The sequence below is a fragment of the Jaculus jaculus genome, chromosome 6, assembly GCF_020740685.1.
Source record: "Jaculus jaculus isolate mJacJac1 chromosome 6, mJacJac1.mat.Y.cur, whole genome shotgun sequence".
Taxonomy (NCBI): Eukaryota; Metazoa; Chordata; class Mammalia; order Rodentia; family Dipodidae; genus Jaculus; species Jaculus jaculus.
Window position 1 is genome coordinate 24642803 of NC_059107.1, and position 24635 is coordinate 24667437.

Here is a 24635-nt window from a genome sequence, read left to right on the forward strand (position 1 = left end):
TTCATTTTGGGGATATCAATAGCAACTTAAATCCCCAGGATGGTTTCCCTACGGTCTCCCAACCTCCAAGTTGCTTAACTCCTTCCTGAACAGTGCACTCTTTAGTTTTTTCCCCAGCGCACTCTTTCAAGGGAGAGTAGGATCCTTGTGCCCAGCATTCCTGTGTGTGAGGACGAGGCCAGTGAACACTGCTATGGGCTATGGCGACTGGAGAAAAAAAAAACCCAAAAAACAAAAAACAGAGCAATCATAATCAGGAGACCTCCACTGTTTACCCAGGGCTGAGCCTGGCTAGGATTCAAGGAGAATGCTGTCCTTGAGTCTCTTTCTTCCCCAGCTCAGAGGTAGGTACTGTTGTCCCTGTGTGAAAGCTAAGAGCCCCACACGTGAGGGGCAACTTGCCCAGGACTGGGAGGGCTGGAGGGGACAGGGACTAGCAGCAGGTCTGTTAGTCCCTACAGGCAGGACCTCATCCTCCAGCAAGCTGTGACTTTCCAGCTCATCCCTTTTTGGATAAGCCAGCGATGTCCCTTTAATAGGGTGTGTCAGATATATTTAATCACCCTAGTTGAGTTTTTTGACTTATTATGATTTGTATATGTGTGTGTGTGTGTGTGTGTGTGTGTATTGTTTATTTAAGAGAGAGAGAACTGGCACATGAGGGTCCCAGCCACTGCTAGTGGGCATGCACGACCTTGCACTTGCATCACCTTTGTGTGTCTGGCTTAAGTGGGATCTGGAGTATCAAACATGGGTTCTTAGACGTCACAGGCAAGCACCTTAACCGTTAAGTCATCTCTACAGCCCTGTATTTATTTATTTTTTTTAAGTGTGTGTGTGTGTGTGTGTGTATGGGTGCACCAGGGTCTCTCACTGCTACAGACAAATGCCTATCTGGCTTTCTGTGTGGGGGTGGTGATTGAACCCAGGCCTGCAGGCTTTGCAAAGCAAGTGCCTCTAACCACTGAGAAATCTCTCCGGCCCCATAATATGTAGTTAGCATCCACTTTTCTGGTGGTACACTAAGCTCCTTAGGGCCAGCAGGTGCTATCAACTTTGCTCATTATAGAACTGGGTGATCCCATGAAAGATAATCAAGGGCGCCCATGTGATTGAGCCTGGAGGGGGAGGGTCACCTCCAAGAGACCCCACCAGGGTTGACTCACAGTGACTGGGGATGGATGGGGAGGGGAAGGGGGTTCTTAGAGGTTAGGACTTACAGGTCAGTGGCGTATTCAGGGAGGTGGCTTGGGATGCGGGTCAGCTTCTGGTTGGAGCAGTCCACAATGGTTCCCTCACAGCGGCATTTCTCAGGGCAGACCAGATCCATGAAACACTCGCTGCTGAACCTGCTGCGGTAATCCTCAGAGCCTAGGTGGGGCCAAAGAGGGGCGTCAGCATCACTTGGGCTCCCCGGCATTTGGCCTGGACTTGTGGGTGGTAGAGGAGGGGAGACGATGAGTTGAGAGATGTATGTGTGTGTAATCAAACAGCATTCAGATTTCCCTAATCCTCTGGCCATCTTGCCCCGCCCCCCTCAGCCTTGGTGTTTCCCAGATGGTCTTTCTTTGTCAGTTTATCGCTTTCTGCCCTCAAGGACACCAGGCTCTGGGTGTGTGGGTGCTCAGGCTTCTGTGGATCATGGTCACTATGGATGTTCTGCTCAGAGAAATACTCCAGGACACATGTGTGCAGAACCCAGCCTACAGCTGTAGGAAGAGGGCTTGGCTCCAGGCTGCCTACCACCACAGACCCCCACCTGCTCCTGATAATCCAAATGGGAGAGTGCAGTGGTGCTTTCACCAAGGCTACTGAAGAGTTGGGACTATGGTATGGGAAGAGGCTACAAATTCAGTGGGCTTCAGGCCTCTAAGGAAATGAGATGAGGCAGAAAGACCAGACATTTAGTCCTAAATGACCACTGGTGTCTTGCTTGGACATTGACAAGATAACAATACAGGTTGGGCCCTGGTGGAGAATTAAGAGCACACAGCTCTGAGGTTTGGGAATTTGGCTAAGAGCTGCCTGAGATTTCTTTCTGGTTGTTAATGTTGGTAATGAATTCAAATTTGGAACACTATGAAAACAAACAAAATGCATCGGAGGGTCAGATTCGATCTCTGCTTAGAGAATATCTATAATTATAATAGCCATTATTTGACTATAACGAAAGGTCCGCTCCTGTGAGATGAAAGTTGGAGCCAAGGTTTATTTTCTTTTTTTCCAAATTGCATTTCTTTCAAGGTCATACAGTAATGGTAACATATCTGACAATCTGATGTCACTGAGAAATGCCCTAGGGAGCAGCCAGGCAGACTCATGAATGATGCTGGCTGTAATGGGGGAAAATGTGGCTTCTTCAGTCTCTCGCCCTCACTTTCATGAGCACACAGCTAGGTTCAACAGGAGAACTCAGTCCATGTTGGTCTGAGGCACCGGTATGGTGCCACTGGTACCTGAGTGTCCTGGGCATATTTCTGAACTGTTTTTTAAAAATTATTTTGTTTATTTTTATTTATTTATTTGAGAGCGACAGACAGAAAGAGAAAGGGACAGAGAGAGAGAGAGAGAGAGAGAGAGAGAGAGAGAGAGAGAATGGGCACTCCAGGCCCTCCAGCCACTGCAAATGAACTCCATATGCATGCGCCCCCTTGTGCATCTGGCTTACATGGGTCCTGGGGAATTGAGCCTTGAACCAGGGTCCTTAGGCATCACAGGCAAGCGCTTAATCGCTAAGCCATCTCTTCAGCCCATTCCTGAAGTGTTTTTGAGTGTGGAGACCATGTGTTTGTGATGATCAGAAGCCTTGGTGTGGCTATGTTTTCTGCGTCACAGGCCAACACTGGCACGTCTAGTCCGTAGATTTAGTAGCAGAGGACCTGGGTGGGACCAGGCCTGAGCATTTCTGCATGTTAAATACAATCAAATAACTGCTCCTATCTCACAGGGGTTGGTGTGAAGATAAAAGTAGGATCAAGGAGCTGGAGTTCTCAGGAAAGAAGCCAGCCCAGTATGGAAGCCTGTGATTCCACTACAGTTCCTCCATAGATCTCGGCCCAACATCTGGCACATCAGAGACCACGGAGCTGACCTTCACTGAGCCGGTACCGGCAGCCATGTGCTTTAAACTTCAAATGGATGAGTCTACCTGATTCCTGAGGCTAGCACTTCGTTTTATATATGAGGAAACTAAGGCCTACAAGGTGTTGAGTGCATGGCATAGGGTCGAACCTACGCAGGCTGCTGTAGCTCCATGTGGCTAATTGACAGCGTGTTTTATGACTAGACCTTTGTCCCCACACCTCGAGAAACAGCTCCAAAGTCCAATGTGGTGGAGGTGGACTGAGTGGGTGTCTACTCCAGTGGGCTATGGTGAGTTATAAAGTAGACACCTCCCTCCCTCTTGCTTTCTCTGCCTTCACATATATCCCTGTGGTCACTGCTGATTGGGAATGAACCTACTGGGTCTCTCTGACTGTGAAGTGACTCCTAGGAGCCAGAAGGCTGAGTGTGTCCCCCTTTTCTTCTCTACTCCCTCCCCACTCCTTCCCTTCATTGCCCCCGGCACCCCTGGGCTTGTGAGAACAAAACCTATGCGTGTACCCTCTCGGTTTTGAAAGTGGCTTGAGTGCGTGATGCAAATCTCTTGTCCCTGTCTTGCTGTCATCAATCCCACTGAATAACCCTGATCTGTACCATTTCTTCCTGGACACATCACTGAGCTGGGGTCCACAGGGTGACGGTGTGAAGGGGGTCTTTGGCACATGGATATGTATGTCTCCTTCTGAGTGTGTCTGTAATGGGAGCTTTGCAGAGCAGAGGAGCCTTGACGGCTGATCAAAGGCAGAATGGCAGGAGGGAGCCCAGTTTGCCTTCCTTCCACCACGAGCCTCCAGACGGGCACCGGCTGGGGACAGCCGCCTATTAAACGCGTTTTCGTTTTAATCAAGGTGAGAGCAGTCTGTAGTTAGCAGGAATCGCTCTCCGTAGTATCGTTAGATTATCGCTGGCAGACCTCTGCCGTGGAGTCGTTGACCCATTTTAATGAAATGATTTTGCAATTAGATTCGATGGACTAATGTGTTCTTTCCCAGCATTTTCCCCCTGCTGTTTTTGTTATTGCTCTGGCTAGCAATAACGAGGGGGTCGAAGAGTGATATTTTATATGAGTGGGAACCAGAAATGTTAATAACAGCGTATGTACGTAACCGGGAAAGTTTGTTCTCCAGTCAAAGCCAGCCTCAAATGCCACCTACGTCACTTCATATTTCATTGCTGAAGCTACCCAGGGTTCCTCAGAGCCATTTGTTATGCCTAATGCTCGTAACTACCCCAAAATATTTTTAACTTTTCCAGAGCTTTAAAAGTCAATTTCAATCTCAGTGCAGATTTGTCACTGCCAGAAATACTTAGGCGGAGAGAAGCAACTGAAAAAAGGGCGCTGCTTCTTCTCTTTGGGGGTGAGTTCAGACAGGAGGCAGCTCAGGGGATTTGCAGGAGGGTCATAAAACTCAACCCCAATGAAGTGGGCCTCACATGGGGCTGATGCCACCTGGCCTTTTGCCTGCCTCAGGCCCTGTGTCCTCCTCCCCTATGGTGGGCAGCTCAGAACGACACTTGGGAGTGATCACGGACAGACTTTAATAGGTGGAGAGGAGAGCCGAGGGTAGAAGGTCAAAATCCACAGCAATGTGATTTCATTACAAACCCCTTTCCTAGAGCCACTTCCTGCAGGGGAAAGTGTCACATCTGAAAGGTCAGGGGTCAGGCAGGTAGGGAGACCACGCTCCCATTTGTCAGACGGCTTTTGGCTGAACTGGGGGACCCAGGGTGGCTGGAATCATTTTCAGGCCACAACTTTGTGTCATCTTTTGGGCAACTGGTTTGTGAATAGAAAGTCCCACGTTCATCGCTACCTGATCAGCAGGGACTGAAGTCCTGTGTCTAGAGTTCCTCTACCCCTAATGTCCTTCTGACGGGTGGGATGAGAGAAAGACTACAGGAAAGGAACTGGGGGAGAATGAAGGCCTGCCAGGGCTCATCAGCTCGGGAAGAAGGTGACGACAAGGAGCAGAGGAACATGTCCCACGTGGGGAATGAAGTTGGGTACACAGACATCACTTCGTGGGCAAGCGTGGGGGACCAGGCACCGGGGCCTGGGACATATGCACTGCCCGGGGCAGCCGTTCCCATCAGCAGAGGATGAATGCAGCCACCTGTGGGAAGCTGAGGGACGTGCCCATGGCACTGCCTTGCCCGTAGGCTGATGGCACAGCACCATGGAAACACCGATGGAAGGGCACCATCATGGGGCCACTCCCAAAGACGAGTGTCCCAAAGGCAAGGAGCTCGGCATAGCCCTTCTCCAAGGAGGGGAAAGGGAAAGCCTCCCAGCTGGAGGATTTGACTGTACTCAGTGAGATCCTGGTACGCTCACGCGGAGAGGCAGAGCCACTGGAAAAAAAAAAAAGCTTTATTTCTTACTCAAGTCGTCGCTAATAGCAGAAGTAAGCTTGAGAGAGGATGTTAAAAAAAAAATCAACTCATGTCTAAAATTCAATTCAAATCAAGGTTTAAATTTTTTTTTTTTTTCTTCCCATTTGAAGGCAAATCACTGAGGAGGCTGAGTAGTGAAGAAGCAAAGCAAAGCCAGTGTGGCTCCAAATAACCCCGGGCAAGTTAGTTCATACCTCCGAGCCTCACTGCCTTTATCTATAAAATGGGATTTAGAGTGTGGTGAACACTAAATGGGGTGATAATGCAAACTGCTTAGTGCCTGGCCAAGAGGAAGCACTTGGTGTATCAGTCAGAGAGAGGTGCTGGGGAGGGAGCTCAGTCAATAAACTGCCTGCCTTTGCCGGCACGAGGGCCTGAGTCTGAGCTCCAGTACCCGCAACAAAAATGCTGGGCACGGCTGCACATCTAGGATCCCAGTGCTGGGCAGGTGGAGAACAGATCATCCCTGGAACTTGCTGCTCAGCCGGTCTAGCCTAATTAGCGAGCTCTAGGCCGACGAGAGACCCCGTATTTAGTAATAATAATAATAATAATAAAATGGTAGTCAGTGTTTCTGAGGAACCACACCTGAGGTCGTCTTCCAGCCTCCATATGCATGTCCCACGTTCATCGCTACCTGATCAGCAGGGACTGATATGCACACACATATGCATTTGCACACACACACACCCGCACGTGGTAAAAGAAAAATTCAGAGGTCAACAGGACACCCGTTGCTTGTCAATGGTTGGGCCTTTGTTTGGGGAGCTAGTCCAAGAGAGGAGATACTGAGTTGCACAGCTCGATGGGGGCTCAAGATCTAGCTCCTTGTGCGAAACGAGGGTGTGGAGCCACCTTCTCTCTCTCATGGAATAAGACACAGACTCTAGCAGAGGAACCGCTAACACTGTCTTCTGGTCATACTGGGTTCAGGACACGTAAGAAACAGGACGGGAAGCACCAAGACAGCGCTCTCTCCAGTCAGAGACAGAGGTTCCTGCACAGACCCCACGTGACATTGAACTGACACCCGGCGAGAATCCCAGCACCTCTGTGTTAGCTTTGCTTGCAGGTCAAGGGGACCGAGTGGACTTTGGGTCTCATGGGGAAGGGGACCAAAGCGTTCACGAGGAGCGAAGGTCAGGTTCAGAGGGAGCCCCAGGGCAGGGTTTAAAATCTCAGAGCCTTGCTTGTCTGACTCCACGCTTGGGCTACATTCGTCTCACGTGAAGTGTGCTCCAGCAGAGGTGGTGGTGAGGGCCGCGGGCAGCGTGTACGCCCTTTGCGTGAACTTACTTGGGGTAAGGCTGTTGGGCCAGGGCTCTCCTGTGAAACAGTGGAGTATGTGCCTTGGTCTACTTGTCTTCCTTGAATGGGATACTGGAACGTGGCTATTACTCCCGGGTTGAAATCAGATGAATAGACTTAGGGCATGAGGCCTCAATGGGTTGGAGATGTGGATAGAGTCTGAGTATGGTCACAGAGTGTTTCCCCATATCCCTGGCACCCTGCATCTGACTCCTTCCAGACTTTCCCCCTCCCCCCCCCCCCCCCCCCGCTCTCTGTGGGTTAGGACCCGGACAGGTGGGTCTGGCAGAGGTGGTGCTCCAGAGCAGAGAAGAGTCCAGCGGTGGCTGCGGTGGGTGGCTGCGGTGGCGGTGGCGGCGGGCCATGCTGCAGGAGAGCGCGGGGCTTTCCGCGGTGCTTGACGGAACCATGTTCCTTTTCCATCGGTCCACCACATGGTTAGATCAAGCACAAAGGAAAGGCCCGCGGTGGTGACTGGTCAGAGTCAAGGTCAGGAAGCAGCGTCAGAGAGAGGAGGACAGGAGCGCTCAGAGGAAGCAGCGTGGAGAAGCGGAAACCGGAGCAGGCCCCCACTGAGTGCGATTAGTATCAGAGTGAGGTCCACTGTGTTTGTTTTTTTGTTTTTTTGCTGCCAAAGATAGGAGCCCCACCACCCTGTGCCCAGTTCTGGGGAGACTCAGAGGAAAAGCATTAACAAGTGGGAAACCATCAGATACACCCATTCAAGGGAGCTTGTGGGCAGAAAAGACCATCTCCAAGGGGGCAGTTAAAGGACACTGGGGGAGGGCTCACATCCTAGCCAGGAACTGAACCTCTAAACTCTGTGCCATTCCACCACGTGACCTGAGAAGATGTGAACCTTGGCAAAGTATCTTCTGGGTGCTTTGTGACAGAGGGCTAGCCCCGGTGGTGGGAGTGATGGCCCATGCCCTTAAAAACAGAGGTAGTCAGTTGCCACCAGTCCTGCATGGCCATGAAGACATTCTATAACTCAGTATCCTGGCTGATAGCCATTCCAGATGATGTGAGGTTTAGTGGAAGAGAAATGCGGAATTAAAAGCACATTTCTCGAGACACACACACACACACATACACACACACACACACACACACAGAGGAGACAGTTGGGATTGGGTTTGGGACGGAAATACTTTCAGTCACCATGGTCTGAGAACACTGACCGTCACAGAGGTAATAGGGCTAGAGAGTGCAGAAGTGGGTAGTGGCTATTGATGAGGGGCCTCTTGGCAGTTTAAGAGAAGAAAGGAAGAGAGAGGAACCATGTGATTGGCCCACAGATAAGACATCCAATACCTAAATCTTGAATTCTTTTGGATTTCCAGATCTCCTTCTTGGCTGGGAATCCTGTGAATGGGTGCCAAGGACCCAGGTGGAGGTGCCCAGTCTTTATACCCATATCTGTCATAGGCTCAGGGTGGTGGGCACTGACTTGGGCGTTCCTGACACTTGGCATTGGGCTGGAGATATGTACATCTTAGAGAGAACGGAACCAGTGCTAGGTAATGCAGACACTCTCTGCCTGACCTCCAGAGGAGGTCCAGCACAACTTCCCCTCTACAAATGTGTTTGGGGACTGGGTCCAAGGACAAGATATTCTCACGCTCAGCACCTCGGCAGCACGTAGGCTGTCGACAATGATGGACCCATTAGGAAGCGTGTACCCATGCCCATGCCTGACCGCTTTACCTCTCTATCCTAATCCCTCATCTTCCAGACTGTAGCCAGGAAGTGAGAAGGTGGGGTCGATTCCACTTTGGCATCCAGAGGTACAGGGCTTGCCTGTGAACTCTGGTTCTGGGATTTCATGTTTGAGGCTAATTAGGACCTTGGTGACTGAGCAGGGCAGGTTTCCTAAGCCCGAAAACCACCATGTCCTTCTCTTTGATTTCCTTCTCCAAAATGACAGGGAGGGACCCAGAAGTAAGTGATTAAGACTTTTCAAAGTATGATAGAATCCTCATAGTAATTCAGCTGCTCTTGCCCAGAAGGTGATCGGCCAAACCTCAGCTAGGGCTTTTCTGCTTTTGTCTCTAGAGTAGACTGGATTATCTCTGAGGTCTCCAAAATGTCTTTCTGTTTGCCATCTTTGAGCATACTGTCCTTTCTTCTATTTTCTTTTTTCCTGAATCTGTGGGGCCCGGGATAGAGCCCAGAGCCTTGCACATGCCTGACAAGAGCTCTGATCCACATCCCACCCCTGAGCTTTTCATCATGAGCTCATGACCACTGCTTACACAAAGCAGGGCAGCCTGACAAAAGGCAGGCAGCTCCTTCAGCTGCCAAGTGATTCCCAGGTGGGGCTTGTGCAGAAAGACTTAATCCGATGGTCAGATCACCCCAGCCAGCCACATCCACCCTTAAAGTGATCTTGTGGCCCAGGACAGCGGATGTAGCTGACAGACAGACAGACATAGCAGCTGGGAAGCCAGACGCCCTGCTCAAGGAGGGGCTCTACATGTCACAGGAGCAGCTCTCAAATTGGCTTCTAATCACATCAGCTGTCTTTCTAAGAGGGCTGCTTTTAGGGGAAAGTAAAATGCAGAGTTATTGTCTGTCAACTCCAGTCCATGTCACTTGCTTCCTTTTTCTCTCATTCTCTCTTTCCTTCCTTTGTTTCCCCTCCCTTCCTTCTTTCCTTCTTTCCTTCCTTCTTTCTTTCCTTCCTTCCTTCCTCCCTCCCTCCCTCCCTCCCTCCCTCCCTTCCTTCCTTCCTTCCTTCCTTCTTTCCTTTTTCTTTCCTTCCCTCCCTTCCTCCTTCCTTTCTTCTAGAGCTTCCTGGAAACACAGAGCTTTAGGTCTATGGTTTCTGTACCTCTCAAGGCCCAGGTAGGCATGGATCCCAGTGTTTTTCAAAGCCAAGGCCTTTGGTGCTCAGTGGTTCTCCCTGAGCAACAAAGTGTCTGTATGTGTAGCATATAGGCTATTCTAAGTCAGCTTCATTCTAGCACTGACTGCCCCTATTGGTATTAAAATAAGCTTTCTGCTTAGTAATTTTTTTTAAAAAGTGGAATTTTGACAAAGCCAACCCAAGAGGCCACTCCTTGTTTCATTTTCATCTAGACCCACTTCTACCTCACGTGAAAAAGAACCCGAGATCTCATAAATGCAAGGCAGACAGTGGCACAGTTAGATTTAAACTAGCTTCACTGTCTCCCAGCTCTGTTCTGTAGACCTTGTTCTCCTACTTAATTCTGCTTGTGCCTGTTACGCCCTACTTTGCCCAGCCCTACCTATCCCAGCCACCAGTCACTGCTGGGCCACTGATAGGATGTGTTCCTTGAAGGTACCACTTTTGGACTCAGAGCCTACTCCATCCCTGCCCCGCCCTTCCCCGCTCCCACCTGCAGGGTCTGGTCCTCAATCCAAGGTCACAGGTATTGTCAGGGCATCTGTGAAACTGAGGATCAATGTTGGCACATGGTACCCTTTCTTCGGGAGCCACTAACTGGACAAGTTAATTAACTGAGCCATGGGTGGGTCGGGGTAGGAAAAGAAGGAATAAGGCTGCTAACAGTCATGAGGAGAGGCCTAGAAAGGGCCAGTGTGTCTGGGTGATGCTGTGTTCTGGGAGGGGACTATGACCCACCAGGCCAGGAAGGAATCTAAGGAAAGGGTTTGGGGGTGAATGGGTGGAGCCAAGTTTCTAAGAAGAATGCTACTCAAGCAGTTGAACCCTGTGTCCTATGCTGATGGTGTCAAGGAGCCAGCGGGCCAGCATCTGGCCCTTCCTCAACCATTTGCTGACTGTGACCTTCGGGGGAGGGGGCCTCACCTGAGAGCCCACAGCAGGGTTCTCTTGCTGACCTTGCAGGGACTACCAAAAGAAGTAAATCAAACTTAGAAGCATCCTTCCCAGTGCTCCTCTCGGGCAAGAAACTGTTCTCATAATTGACATCACTGTTCTGGTAAAAGACAAATGGGTATCAACTCCTCAGACTGCCACAAACATCCCCGGGGTCTCTGAAATTCAGCTGCTGAACTTTGTCACTGTGGATACCCACGGGAAAGCATTGGACACGATGGCAAGACTCTGACTTCTTACACGATGGGTGAGACCACCATAGGAGAAGCAGAGGTCGGCCTACTGGTCTTCTGATGACCAGTGTCCATGCCGGTGGTGCTCCTGGGAAAACACACTTGCAGAGGACTCCTGGGAAGCACAGGAGCAGCGTGCTTGCTGAGACACACTGTGAGGGGTGGCACATCACGCTCCTGGTTTCTGAGCTCTGGGAGCACAGCGCTCCTCTGTCTTTTCCTAATGCCAAAGGACACAGGGGTAGTAGCCCTGCCACTTCTCTTTCAAAGATGCCATTTGTCCCTATGTCCTTCCTGGGGGCACAGGAAAGACAGAGCTGGGCACAGGAGCACATGCTTTGATTCTCGCTAGACTCGGCTGTTCTATCACCAGCGAGCTGCCATCTGCTCAGAGGAGATAGGGAAGGCGTTTGTGAAATGTATAACTTGCTGTGGTGGAGGGCCACACCAAAGACTACAGATGGCCTGCTGCCTGGCTTGCCCTATATTTGTATATATATATATTTTTATTATTACTCTATCTGCCTTTGGGGAGCATGCTTCAGAGAGACAAAAAAAAAAAAAATAAATCTTTGCGTCCTTTCATGGGCACATGTTCAATGGCTGGCCTGTCTCCTAACTTTCATCCAGCTCTGGAGCAGGCGAGCCTGGGTTCTGTTTCCCTCCCCCACGCCTTTATTGTGTGAGTGTGTTTTATTTTAAATCCATAAGGTAATTGGTTTTCTGCAGGGCTAACTGAATTTCCCCAATTTAATTTGCAAAGATGCTCCCCAGGAGCCATTACAGCGCTTGCTGTCCTCCAGATTGGATTACTGGCCTCTCCGGGGCTGCTGTATTCTGAGTCAGAGAGTGGGGCCCAGCCCCTGTAACCTGATTACCTGAGCAGCGGAACTTCTTGCTCTTGATCTGGCTGATTCGCTTGTTGGCCAGCCGGCGCGGGCTGCTGCAGCGGGCCCCGCTGGTCTCGATGGGGTTATCCTGGAGGTAGTCAGCCAGCCACTTCAAGTGGCAGTCGCACACAAACGGGTTTTGAGCTAAGTGGCTGAAAGAGCGATGGGGCTGTCAATCAGGAGTGACTTGTGGTGCCTAGCTCCACCACCACCCTGTCTGGCACTGGGCCCTGGCACATTGGTACAAGACCCCTTCCTCATCATCCCTGAATGTCTGGAGAACCTGAGCTATCTTCAGACAAAGAGGGAGGTGGGGGTGGCCGTCTGTTGAAGGCAGCAGAGATGCAGCTAGCATTCGGGCTGGGGAATTGTCTTCCTAGCTCTCCCCACTGGGGGCAGGACCCACTGCAGATCATCTCCACTCTCCACCACAGCACTCTCCAACACTCAATGCAGGTCACGTGTCTCAGGGTTCACACCTCTCAGAGGCAAATGTGTTTTCTTTCTCCAAGCTCGGTGATACCAGGCACATGAAGGCAGCTGGCATGGTGACTGGCATGGGGTGGGTATTCCATAGATAGCAGCAGGTATTGCTGCTATGATCCTCATTGTCGTGAGAGTGCCCAGGGCCTCGCTTCCCCTGAGCACCAAGGAACACCCAGCAGCGCTAACCACAGAGCTTGGCATGCGGTGAGGATTCAATACAAAGCAGCTGCCCTCGCTGTGTGGCTTCCCATCTCTGACTACCGGGAAATTAAGCACCAGATGAAATCCAGGCTCTACCAGGAGACCCTGGACTCATTGCACGCCTTGGGCTGGGGTCAAAGCCTGAGGTTGGAACCATCAAAAACACGGGCAGAGATCTGCCCTCAGCTGTCATCTGTTTGCCTGTGATATTTGTACATGCCAGCAGTGCTGGGAACTCTCTGGGGTAACGCATCCCCAGCGAGCCTGCATCCGACACGGAGCCTGCTCCGAACACAGCGGCTGCCAAGGTTATGAGAGCAGCTCAGCCGGGCTTCGCAGCCTGCTCCTTACTAGCCGTGACTTTGAGCAAGCTGCTTAACCCCTCTGTGCCTTGGTTCCCTCACATGTAAGCTGGGGACAGCAATAGTGCAGGAGGCTGAGCCCTGCCTACATACTCAGCACGGGGAAGCTCTGAGCCTCATCTTCCCCTCCCACTGCAGCCTCCAGAAACCCTCCCGCAGGTGTTCAGCCTGGCCTCGGCTGGGGCGTTCTCTGAGACTGGGCATTTTAGGACGCTGCAGCTACTGGGCCAGTGTACTCACAGGGTCTGGATGGACTGCAGAGGGGCGAAGAGCCCCTTGCTAATGGTCTGGAGCTTGTTGTCATACAGGGAGAGCAGGCTGAGATTCTGCAGGTCCTGAAAGGTATTCACCCGTAGGCAGTTGATCTTGTTGGCGTTGAGGAGGCTGTGGGCAGAAGAGAGGCCGCCGGTCACTAACGCTGGGACTGGGGCAGCAGGACACAGGCAGCTGTAACGTTGCCATCACGCAGCGGCGTGGGCTTGAGCTCCTGCCGTGGCCCAGAGGACGGGAGGGGATGTCTTCTTATGGTCGCCCAGTCTCTGAAACATACCTGGGCACCTGCCCAGACCATGGTCATAGATGCCACATATGGCTACCACCTGAAACTTTTCCTTAAGCCTGCAGCCCTGGAGAAGGCCTGGACTGGCACCGTGCACTGAACTTCCTGCTCCTGAGTTCAGAGCTTCCAGGAATCACAAACAAGGGAATAAAAAAGCATCTGACAGTTGTTTCAGGGTGATTTTTGATTCGGAGAACTCCTCAGAGCTCCTTTGGATCACTGATTTCATGGGAAGTCTGATGACAGTTATAGGTCATCTTCCCAGAAAAAAAAAATGTGACCACTGTGCGTGTGCATGTACACGTGCACACACACACATGTGCATGCGTGCTAAGGACATAGGTAGTCCATGTGATTGAATCTATGCCTTTCTCATCCCACCATCCTAACATCATGTCCCTGGCGACTACCCTCCAGTCCTATCCGTCACCTGCTGCTCTGTAAACACAACCTGGGTGCCTTTGCTGGCTGTCTGAAGTCTCTTTCCGCAAGTTCAGCAAGTCTCTCCTCACAGAGGCCTGTCCTGACCCCTCCTTCTTCCGTGCGGTACTGGTTTCCCCAAGATTAGCCTGCCCATCTACAAGGGTCCCATGCTACTGTGATCCTGGCTCTTCACACCCTTCCCCGCCTCCTTCACAAAGCACCACCACGGGAAGTGGCCTTTGGCACTTCTCCAGCAAATGCCACGGGCACCACAGGGGAAGTTTTCAGAACACAGCGCTACCAAGTCAAGCAGCTCTGGGTGTTAAACTTTCCCTTCATGATCCTAGACTGACTGACTGTGCCCTGAGCCTTCTTGAATGAAAGAACTGTGTGTATGGGTGGGGAGGGGCTCAAGAGGGGCTCAAAAAAGTGTTGAGTTTTCAAAATTTTGATTTTCAAGGCTGGTTCAGAGCTTCCCTGCTGGGGAATGTCCCACAGGCTCCACAGTGGGCTTGCCTCAGGAGACTCTTGATGTCATAGTCAGTGAACGCTGGAGCTGGCCATGGCTGAGCTGCCCCCATCCCCCAGGCTCTGAATTCCTTCTCTACTGCAGGCATGTCTACCCACCGTGCCCTGCGCATGCCACTTGCAGGCAGGCAGCTGTGGCAGAGACAGGCAGAAGAAGAACTGCCTGTTTAATCTGGCTAATAATGGACACAGTCCCTTGAGTCCACACAGATGTCCTCTTGCCTCACAGTGGAGAAAGAAAAAAAAAAAAAAAGAAAAAGCTCACGTTGCTATAATACTCTTGTTTTCCAAAGTGCTTTCCAGAGCTCCTGTTATTCTCACAGTAACCAGAGCAGATGGGCAGAGCCACCTCACAAGTTACAGGTGAGGAGCCTAAAGCTGAGAGTTGGAGGGCTTGTTCAAGGTCAGGTGAGCTTCCGGGGAGCATGCTGGCACGCCTTATGATAATCAGGTCTCCAGAGGGCTCATCTACTTCATGAATGCCCGTATTTACCCGCCCATTGGCCCATCTCCTTTGCAGCATTTCCCTCAACAATTCCCTGTGATCTGTATGTTAAATTGCAGCCAAGGTCATTCGATGTCGGGAGCCTCTGAAGAAGGGTGAAGTGAGCAGGGGAGAAATGGACCAGCCAGCCAGGTCAGAAAGGGATCCTTCACCCCCACGAGCTATTCCTTTCTTTTTCTTTTCCTTTTCTTTCCTCCTCCCTCCCTCCCTCCCTCCTTCTTCCTTCCTCTTCCTTCCTTCCTCCTTCCTTCCTTCCTTCCTTCCTTCCTTCCTTCCTTCCTTCCTTCCTTCCTTCCTTCCTTCCTTCCTTCCTTCCTTCCTCCCTCCCTCCCTCCCTTTCTTTCTTTCTTTCTTCCTTCCTTTCTTTCATAAAAGTAATTGGCAGGCTGGAGAGATGGCTTAGCGGTTAAGCACTTGCCTGTGAAGCCTAAGAACCCCGGTTCGAGGCTCAATTCCCCAGGACCCGCATTAGCCCGATGCACAAGGGGGCGCACGTGTCTGGAGTTCGTTTGCAGTGGCTGGAGGCCCTGGCATGTCCATTCTCTCTCTCTTTCTCTCTGCCTCTTTCTCTCTCTGTCTGTCGCTCTCAAATAAATAAATAAACAAAATTTTTAAAAAAAGTAATTGGCAAATGACTTGTTCTAAATCTCACCATTCATAGTCTCTGAGTGCATCATTTTGTCAGGAAATGTCGATGCAGGAAAGGCACTGAGCTGACGGCCTGAGGACATCCTCTTCCTTGCATCATTTCATAACATGCCCCATGCAAATCTGTTCACCCCAGCTCCCTGGGTTTCATACAACACACATATCAGATTTCTAATTTCTTTTTTTCTCTTGGAAAAAACAAACACAAAAACAGAACAGTTCTTAGGTCATGGAGTGGCCGCAGCCGTCGATACACACATGCTCTGTGACGGCGTTTGCTACTCTGTACCACGTGCCCCTCGCCAGTTATTCCGCTGTCTTTGCATTTAGATTTGAGACCTTGACAGAGAGACTCATGAAGCCAACAACAGTATCTGGTTCAGAGGAGTATCTGACACTGGGAGCGGAAGGTGGCTGTGGGGACAGAGAAGGGACAACTTTGACTTGTCCTGAAAGTATCTCCAGACTGAACGTCCCCTGGCAGCACTCCTTACCCTCCAGGTCCTGCTCCCATGCCCATGCTTATCCGGGCACTTCTTTGTTCCCCATTGCTCTTACATCTCTCGGCATGGGATGGTATTTCAAAGAGGCAGGGCATCAAAACAACCCAGCTTGGCAGAATTACCAGGAAAAAGAGTTCAAGGTGCAGAGCTCACGAAGCAGGGAGCAAAGGAAATTAAAATAAATAAATAAAATAAAAAAAGACAGAAAAGGGCATAGTCTCCTGGTCACTCATCCCCTACCAGGCTGCTCAGCTCCCCCCACCCCCCGAGCATGACACAGAGGTGTCAGGAGAGATAAAATTAAGCTGCTTATGGTGAATTAGATGCTAAGGACGGCCTTGCTGATTCCCGGCATCAGCAAGATCTAGCAGCCTGTCTCTGCCCTTTCTCTTTCGGGAGGAAGACTGGCAGCTACTCAACTCAGTGTGGCTTCCATGAAACCAGCTCCATACAATGGAGCTGACAGAACAGCTGCAGGCCGAGCATCCCTTATCTGAAATGCTTAGGACCAGAAGCATTTGGGATTTCAGATTTTGAAATACTTGCATACGCATAATGCGAGATGTTAGGAATGGGATCCGTCTCAGACACCAAATTCATTCATGTCTCATAGGCACCTTATTATACATGGAGCCAGAAATATTTATACAATACTTTTTTAGTATGCCACTACTTTGACTGTGACCTGTCTCATCGTGTGTGGAATTTTCCACACGTGGTATTATATGAGTGATCAAAAAGGTTTAGATTTTGGAGTGTTCGGGCTTTTTCGGATTTGAAATGGGGATCAACAGTTAGATCCTGGACACAGACCTCCTTTGTTGACGGGAACATGGGCACGATCGTTATCTTCATCTTTCAGATGGGAAGCCGAGGGTTTGCGGGGTGACAGACTTGGTGGAGGTCACCCAGCAGTAAGTGAAGCCCTAATCTGTATGATAGCAAAGCTTATCTTTCTTCCGCTGCCTAAAATCCACGTACATCCTTTTTCTATGCTCCCCATTGCTGGGGCAGGCCTGTTTTTGTTAGCCTTGGTCTGGAAGCCCCTGCTTGCCCCCTTGGGACAGAAGTCTAGTGAGTTCTTAGAAGGAGTCTCAGCTTGGATGCTCAGTCACTGGAACTGGCACGGGGGGGGGGTGCAGTCTCTTTACCTAGTGTTTGCGTGGAGCACGGATAACCAAGGGCCAGCCTGGGAACCGGCGTACACTGCCCCCCTTCCCCCCACTGCCCATGAAGTCACACTGCACTCAGAAGGCCAGGGGACAACAGCATCCTTCACACACCGTGAGATAGTCATGCATGCCTCATTCCGGAGGCTGTCTGGTTACCAAACTGAAAACACCAGCAATCCAACCGGGTGCCAGCCTGATCCGGCAGAACGGGTCGATGGGTGAATTATGCGCACAACTATATGTCAAGTGCACAGTCAACCTTCTTTTGGGGCCATATGCTCTCTGGTTCTCCTCCCAAAGGGAGCTTTTTTTTTTGAGGTAGGGTTTCAGTCTAGCCCAAGCTGAACTGGAATTCCTTAGGTAGTCTCAGGGTGGCCTCGAACGCATGACAATCCTCCTACCTCTGCCTCCAAAGTGCAAAGGAACCTTTTACGCCACAAGAGTACAAAGAGGGAGGGACTGAAGTGATCAGTTTTGGTGAATGGCATCCCAGCAGGGAATACATGCTAAGCACTTATGTGGCCAGGTAGTGTAGAAACACCCTATAAATATTAATATCTCAAATCCTCCATAGCCCTACTTAGTAAATTCTATCTCCATGTAATGGATGACACTCTGGGACTCAAAAGAACCTCAAATAACTTTGAGCAGTGTTCCATGACCTGTGAGTCGTAGGTTATTCTCCCCATTCTGCTATCTTGTTACTCATCCTACTCACCAGAGGCCTGCAGGAGTCACCTAAGGCTATGGCAGGAGGTGGAGACAGCCTCTTTGCAGCCACCTCCATTAACAATACAGGCAAGCAGAGCCATGCTCCTGTCGGAGGAGACAGGAGAGCAGTGCACTGGAGAGTGGGTGTACGTGGGCATCACCTTCTAAATGCATTTGCACATGTTAGCGCTGAGACATGCTGCCACCCCCTCTTCCCGGAGCACTTTCGGCTTCCACATATGTTTCATGTCAAGAGGTATTAGCACTCAGCCCATTGACGACGCAACATAACAATGCCGCTGGGAGATAATCCTTTCCAGGAGCAGCTGCCTTTAGGGAAAGCAGGGCAGGAAACATAAAGCCAGAGCTTAATGGGGGAGGGAAAAAACCTGAGCCTAGGTTGGAGAGGGTTCTCATGACTCATTCTGCTAGGGATGGGACTGCTGCACCAGGCAGTGACGGCTCAGGAGTTCTCATCACTAGTAGCAGCTTGCAGCCTCATGTGCCAAGTAAGGTCTAGGCTATAGGGGAATGTGGACCACGGGAGGAAGATGTGCCCATTGTATAAAAAGGGCCCAGGCTCCCTACCAAGGCCACTGCAGCAGAAGACTACTGAGCCACTGCCCTTACCCCATATCCCCTTCTCACAGGCTTTTGCTGCAGGGTTTGGAACACAAAAACAAACATCTGGAGTCAGGGTGAATGAATGATAAACTGCATTAAAATCACCTTGGCAACTCCAGCAAGCTGCAGGTGATTCAGTGGTTCAGAGGTTCTTTGTCTGTCCTTCCACACCTGCCCAAGGGTCTGTGGGAGACACGGCTATAGAGGGCTTCCTTCTTGCTATGGAGGGCTGTCTGCAGATGCCAAGGACAGGTTCCAGACACCAGAGAATACAAGGTCTTCTCAGAGAACCAGTACCAAGAGAGAGAGAGAGAGAGTGAGTACAGTGGGCTTCTAAGGAGAAGGGGCGAAGCTCTTCCAAGAAAGATCCAAGAAGCTGCCCGACCTCTGTCAAAGGGCAGCAGCTTTGTGAGCCTCCTTGTCCTGAAGCAAGGCTGGGAGTCTGTTTCTATTTCATAAACATGCAGATGAAGCAAATGTGTGAAAGTGGAAAGATGGTGCCAGCAGCCTCTGGTGTGACCTTTTCTCTGACTCCTCCATTGGGAGGAGAATTTGTAAAGAAAGTGTTATAAAGGCTCCTTGCGACTAACAGAACAATCTATGTGTCTCTGGAGGTATTTGCCACATTACACATGGGAATAGAGTGTCAGTGAGGATGCCAATTAGGGGAACAATTTTGGTCCTCTGAGTGAGCTAAATGATCTTTAGACACGCCCCATCTTGTTAATAATTTCTCTAGAATTAATCCTCTGCCATCCTAATTTCTTTACCCATTAAGTGTCATAAGACTTTTCTCTTTCCTTGGAACATATCCTTATCTGTTATCTACTTTACATGAAAGGGGGGGGGTGATTTATTTTCGCTGTCAGCAACTATGGAGGCCAGACAGGGGGAAGACCCAAGTGGTGCTTTATCCCACAGTACCGAGGAACTCTGGCCTTGGTTAGAGTCTTCCCCATGCCAGTGAATGGTGCTGTGATCTGTGTCATGCCAAACACTCATACAAGGAAACAGGAGGAGCCCTCCAAGACCCAAGAGGGCAGGGGTGACACTCCCCTTCTCTCCTGAAAATGGCTGCACTGTAGTCAGAGCTGAGGGTTGTCATGGTGATTCCCAATGGGGATGAAACAGCATGCAGCACCGCCATCCGGTGGCCTGTCTGAGAAAATGACCCATCTACTCCAGAGACACAGGAGGGTCCTGGCAACAGGGCCCACGGCGGGTATTACAGGAAGGCTGACAGAGATCGGGGGAGAGCTATGACCTGGCTCTCGGGAGATCAAGCAACCTGGTCCATTATAGCTCTACTTGGCTTTTCCCTTCTACAACAGCCATTGGGGTGGTCACTTCCCTATCTGAATGCCACCTGGTGACTAATGAGTCCTTTACAGGAGCTCAATCACTCAACCAAGCCATGGACGATTCCAGAATTTAGGTCTCCCAACAGCTTTTTCCTTCAGAAATGACAGGTTCACAAGAGAGGAAAGAACTTCTCTCTCAAGAATGCATCCCCGAGTTAAGTAGTTTCTCCTGCTGAAAATGGCTCTTGTCTTCCTTCCCAGGTGTGTCTCTATAGACAAGAGCCCCTGGATTGCTGCTCCGAGGGCTTCAGACATGCAGCCACAGGATTATGGCCATGAACTAGGGCAAGTTCCATGGAGCGAGCAGACTACAACTGACACTGAGGGATGACGAGATGAACTGATTTAGTTTAGTGGCACCTCAATTTGAGTAAGTGAGCAATTCATATCCCACGTGCACAAACTGCAGGTATACCCACGGTTGGGTCTGAAGAAGTTTCTGGAAGGTTGTGCCATGGACAAAGACATGGACGGCAGAATCACTGTGTCCAGGTTTCAATTCTGGCTCCACCACTTATACACCGAGTGACCACGACCAAGTTACTTAACACTCAGTTACCCATCTATAGAATGGGCCTTTTGAAAATCCTTCCCTCTTAGCTCTGCTGCAAAGATTAAAGGAGACAACGTACAAGACACTGCTGAGCGTTAGGTCCCGGAGCATATTAGGCATTCAATCAGTGCTAGATGCCACGGTTAGCGCAAGTAGTCAGAAGCTTGTGTGAAACAGCTGGTGAAGGGAAGTGAGCTATTTGGAGTGAAGTTTTGTTCACTGCTCTGTAATTGGCATGTTGCTTGGCAAACTCCAAGAGCCTCAAATGGTTTTGTCTGCCTTCCAAGCAAATTGAACAACAGGTGCCTGGGTTGTCTTAACTTAATCCAGGCTAAAGAGAGTCTGGTTTGGTTTAAAACCTCCTGGAGCAGGTTTAATATCTTTCGACCTCTAAGCTCACTCCACACCCTCCCTCCACCAGGAATTTTTCTGGGCATGCCTTGAAATCAATGAGTGCTAAATGAGTGCTTTTCATTCTTTAGGGAAAACTGTGACAGACAGCATGAGCTGTCCATCAGAGAAGGAAATAACAATCCTGGTGACACACTGACCACTTTTCTTGCTTTGGGGACAACAGGCTTCTGATCTGGGGGCAAGCCCTCACAGAAGCCACCCAATAGGAGCAGCTGGCCATCTCCTCAGATGTCCCAGGAGCCCAGGGGGATGGATGGAGGGGATGCAGTCGGCAATACCAGAGGGTAACCTTGGCTTCTCTGGAGTATCCCTGTGGGAGGCCTCACGGCTCCTGCTATTCAAATGGGCGCTGAACTCACTTCCAGGCAGCCTGTGTTAACCAGGAAGCTGACAGACTACCCGACATCCCCCAACGGCAATAAATGTTGTTAGTAATAAACAATGGATGTGTGTTTACACAATGTGAATGGCTGTAGGAGCTGAACCTGCTCAGGATTAATTACAGGAAGGAGCACTGGCTGCTTGCAAACATTTGAATGCGGACTTTGTGTTTCCCCGAAGCCAGGACCAAGGTCTAGTACAAGAACGAGCTTCCTAACCTCTAACTGTATATGGGGGACTTATCTCGGACACCATCAGCAAATAAATGACAGGGACAGTTGCCAGGGAAGGCATGGAAGGGATTTCAGCACCAGCCAGGTCGGTGCTGTGTTTGGGGCCCCGAGCCTCCTTTGAATCTAAGCCCATGGAACTGAAGCTACCCAGGTGGCCTGGAACTCACTCTGCAGCGATTGCCCCCCCTCCCCTACCTCAGCCTCCCTCGGGCTTCAGAGGTCAGGGCATCAGGTTCCGGGTCAACTCTCAGGATTGCTGAAGGATACATGTGTAGACCCATTTGCTAGAGCCTCTGAGAGTGTCTGGGAGACTATACTGTTAGCGCTGGCCATCTGCCCAAGGCAGCACGTCAAGAAAACCATAGGGGTTGGGGGGGGCGGGCTGATAGGGTACATGCTGGACTGGGCCTCTTTGCAAGCAAGCACCTTTAACTGCCATCTCTCCAACCCGACTGAGCGCGTGTGGAAAGGTGACCAAAAAGTTCGAGCAACCAAGAGGCCGAAGGGCAGGATTCCCAACCACACCGCGTCTGTCCACTTGGTCGCAGTTAGTGTCACACACCACACGTGCCAGAAAGAAATGATCCAGGACCACCTGGCATGGAAAAGCCATCTCCACTGGGTGGGGAGGGGGGGGGGACCAATCATTTTAGTCATGGAAGGGGGAAGAAAAAAAAATGACAAGTTTCTCATGGGAAGCCTTTGGGGAAAGAGAATGACCTATTCAACCTGGGTATTCTAAGCTGTCCAGCCAAACAAGGAGAAATTCAATCTGCAGTCAGGGGGACTCTACGGTTAGAACTATTCCCGGCCTTTCCAGCTGCTTGACAGCAGGTCAGAACCAGCAAGGGCGACTCCAGCCCTGCCTGTGGCTTCTTTCTGCAGAGCCTGTCTGAGGTGGGTCAACTCCTGGTCTCCGCTGAGGGAGAAGTTTCATCGGAGAGGCCATTCCATCTGCTCGTGATGGCATTGGTTGTACCAGGCTCCTGACTGTTGTCAGCTAGACACAGGGAGCACACTGTCTTTCCCTGAACATGTGCCTTTTGCATCACAATTCCTAGAAGCTTCGGTACCCTTCATGGTGTCAGACACTTTGATTCCCATGCTAGCTTTTCTTAGTGCGTACAAGGGCTTTATTTATTTATTTTCTCTGCCCTCCTCCCAAGGTAGGGTCTCACTCTAGCCCAGGCTGACCTAGTACTCCCTCAGTAGTCCGAGGCTAGCTCTAGCCTCACAGCAATCCTCCCACCTTTTCCTTCCCAGAGCTGGGATTAAGGGTGCATACCACCATGCCTGGCTCTAAGGGCACTGCTTTCCTTTCACTCACAAACACGGAATAAGGCCATTCACACTGGCCTGGTGTGACACAGCACCCCCAAGGCCACCTCCAGGCAGATGCTATTGTTACTGTTCTCCTGGGGATTCATGGCTGTAGTTAACCAGCCCTGTGGCAGCAGCTAAATAGCGCAGTTTCTTTGCTAAGAGCAAAGAACACCGTCTGTGAAACACCCAGCTCCCCGCAGAGCCCTGGCATGCCGTTCTAAAAACCTGACTTAAAGACTTCGGGGAGGTGGGGCTGGGGGAGGCCTTTTAACACAGACCTGCCCACACAGAGACGCGCTCAGTGAGATGTGGAGATAGAGACAGGGAGATTCAGAGAACAGGCAGACATTTTCTCTCTCTGGTTTTCAGCTTCATCAAATAACACTGACTTGTTAGGCTCGATTTGCTGCCCAGAAACTTGCTGGGTGTTTCATCTCGGTATGATCCATATTTTTGTGCTCTCCTGGCACAATCTATCCAGGGCCAAGTCTAAAGGACATGAGAAGGTTAGGGAGTCAAGCGATGAGATGGGAAGGGCTCTGGAGGAAAAGTCCTACTTCCTCTTTTTATAAGCATCCTCGGGTGCCAATCCCATATATGCTGCCCACCTGCCTCCCTGTATCTTTGGTCCTGTCTTTCCTGCTGATGCAGATCTGGATGGGCACCTGGCCCACACACTCACATTGTGGCCCCTGTAGCTAGACAAAGGAGGTTGGGGGACACTAAGACCTGAAGGTGACCTTCCTCCCTTTCCTTTCCTTTCCTTTCCTTTCCTTTCCTTTCCTTTCCTTTCCTTTCCTTTCCTTTCCTTTCCTTTCCTTTCCTTTCCTTTCCTTTCCTTTCCTTTCCTTTCCTTTCCTTTCCTTTCTTCTTCCCTCCCTCCCTTCTTTCCTTCTTTTTTCCCCCCTCTCCTTCCCTCTTTACCTCCCTTCCTTCTTTCCTCTTTCCCTTCTCTCCTTCCTTCCCCCCTCCCTCTCTCTCTCCCTTCTTCCCTCCCCCTCTCTTCTTTCCTTCTTCCCTTCCTTCCTATTTTTTTTGATACTGGGTCTCATTATGTAGCCCAGGCTGGCCTGTAATTCTTATGTAGCCCAGGCTGGCCTGTACTTCATGAGCCTTCTGCTTCAGCTTTCTGAGTGCTGGGATTTGTGCCATGGAAATGATTTTACAAGCAAAGATGTAGATGTAGGCCTGTGGGAAACATACCGTGTGATATTCAGAAGGCTAAAAACTTCTCAGGCCACATGATCATGTAGCTTTCACTGTGCTTTCCACACCTGTTTGGTTGTGTGACCGAGGGAAAGCTGTCTACCTCTCTGAGACTTGGCATTCTCCACTGTTCATAGGGTACTCGAGGTCAATTCCTAATACCATGTGCCAGTCACAGCACAGATAGGTACGCGTAGGTACACACACACTCACATGCATGGTTCAACACTCACAGCAAGTCTATATATCCGGCCACACACCAGAAATGATTCTCCCTCACCACAAAACCTTACGTTATAGCTTAAGCTGAATTCCTTTCCTTCCTTCTCTGCATCAGAGTTCAATTATCTTCTTCAAACATTTAAGCTCAAATGGCCAAAATGAAATAAATGCAAATTGAATAATCCCAGAGCTTAAAATTTCAAGGCAACAAATCTCCCCTTAAATGAAACAAACACTCCCCCAGGCATATCTCACCCAGATAGAGTCACCAGTGACTAATTCCACTCTCCCTGATGATGTCACCCACCCCCACCTTCTTCAAGGTCACTTGCCTCGTAGCAGCTCTGTTTTAGCTTTCATTGGTATTAGAGTTTGGCTTATGAATGTATTAGGTCCCTAAAATCTTTTCTTTGTTTAAATTTTTAAAATTTATTTTGAGAGAGAGAGAAAATGGGTGCACCAGGGCCTCC

The 24635-nt window shown here is 50.3% G+C and overlaps 1 protein-coding gene across 1 annotated transcript in view; it reads right to left on the reverse strand.

The window, feature by feature from the left end:
- The window catches only part of Slit3 (slit guidance ligand 3), a 659658-nt gene that overhangs the window by 91457 nt on the left and 543566 nt on the right, over positions 1 to 24635 (reverse strand). Inside the window, exons 13-15 of the mRNA XM_004661033.3 lie at positions 13040 to 13183; positions 11739 to 11902; positions 1221 to 1371 (exon numbers count right to left, since the gene is read on the reverse strand). Of these exons, the coding sequence (XP_004661090.2) occupies positions 1221 to 1371; positions 11739 to 11902; positions 13040 to 13183 (459 nt within the window). The remainder of the gene's footprint in view (positions 1 to 1220; positions 1372 to 11738; positions 11903 to 13039; positions 13184 to 24635) is intronic.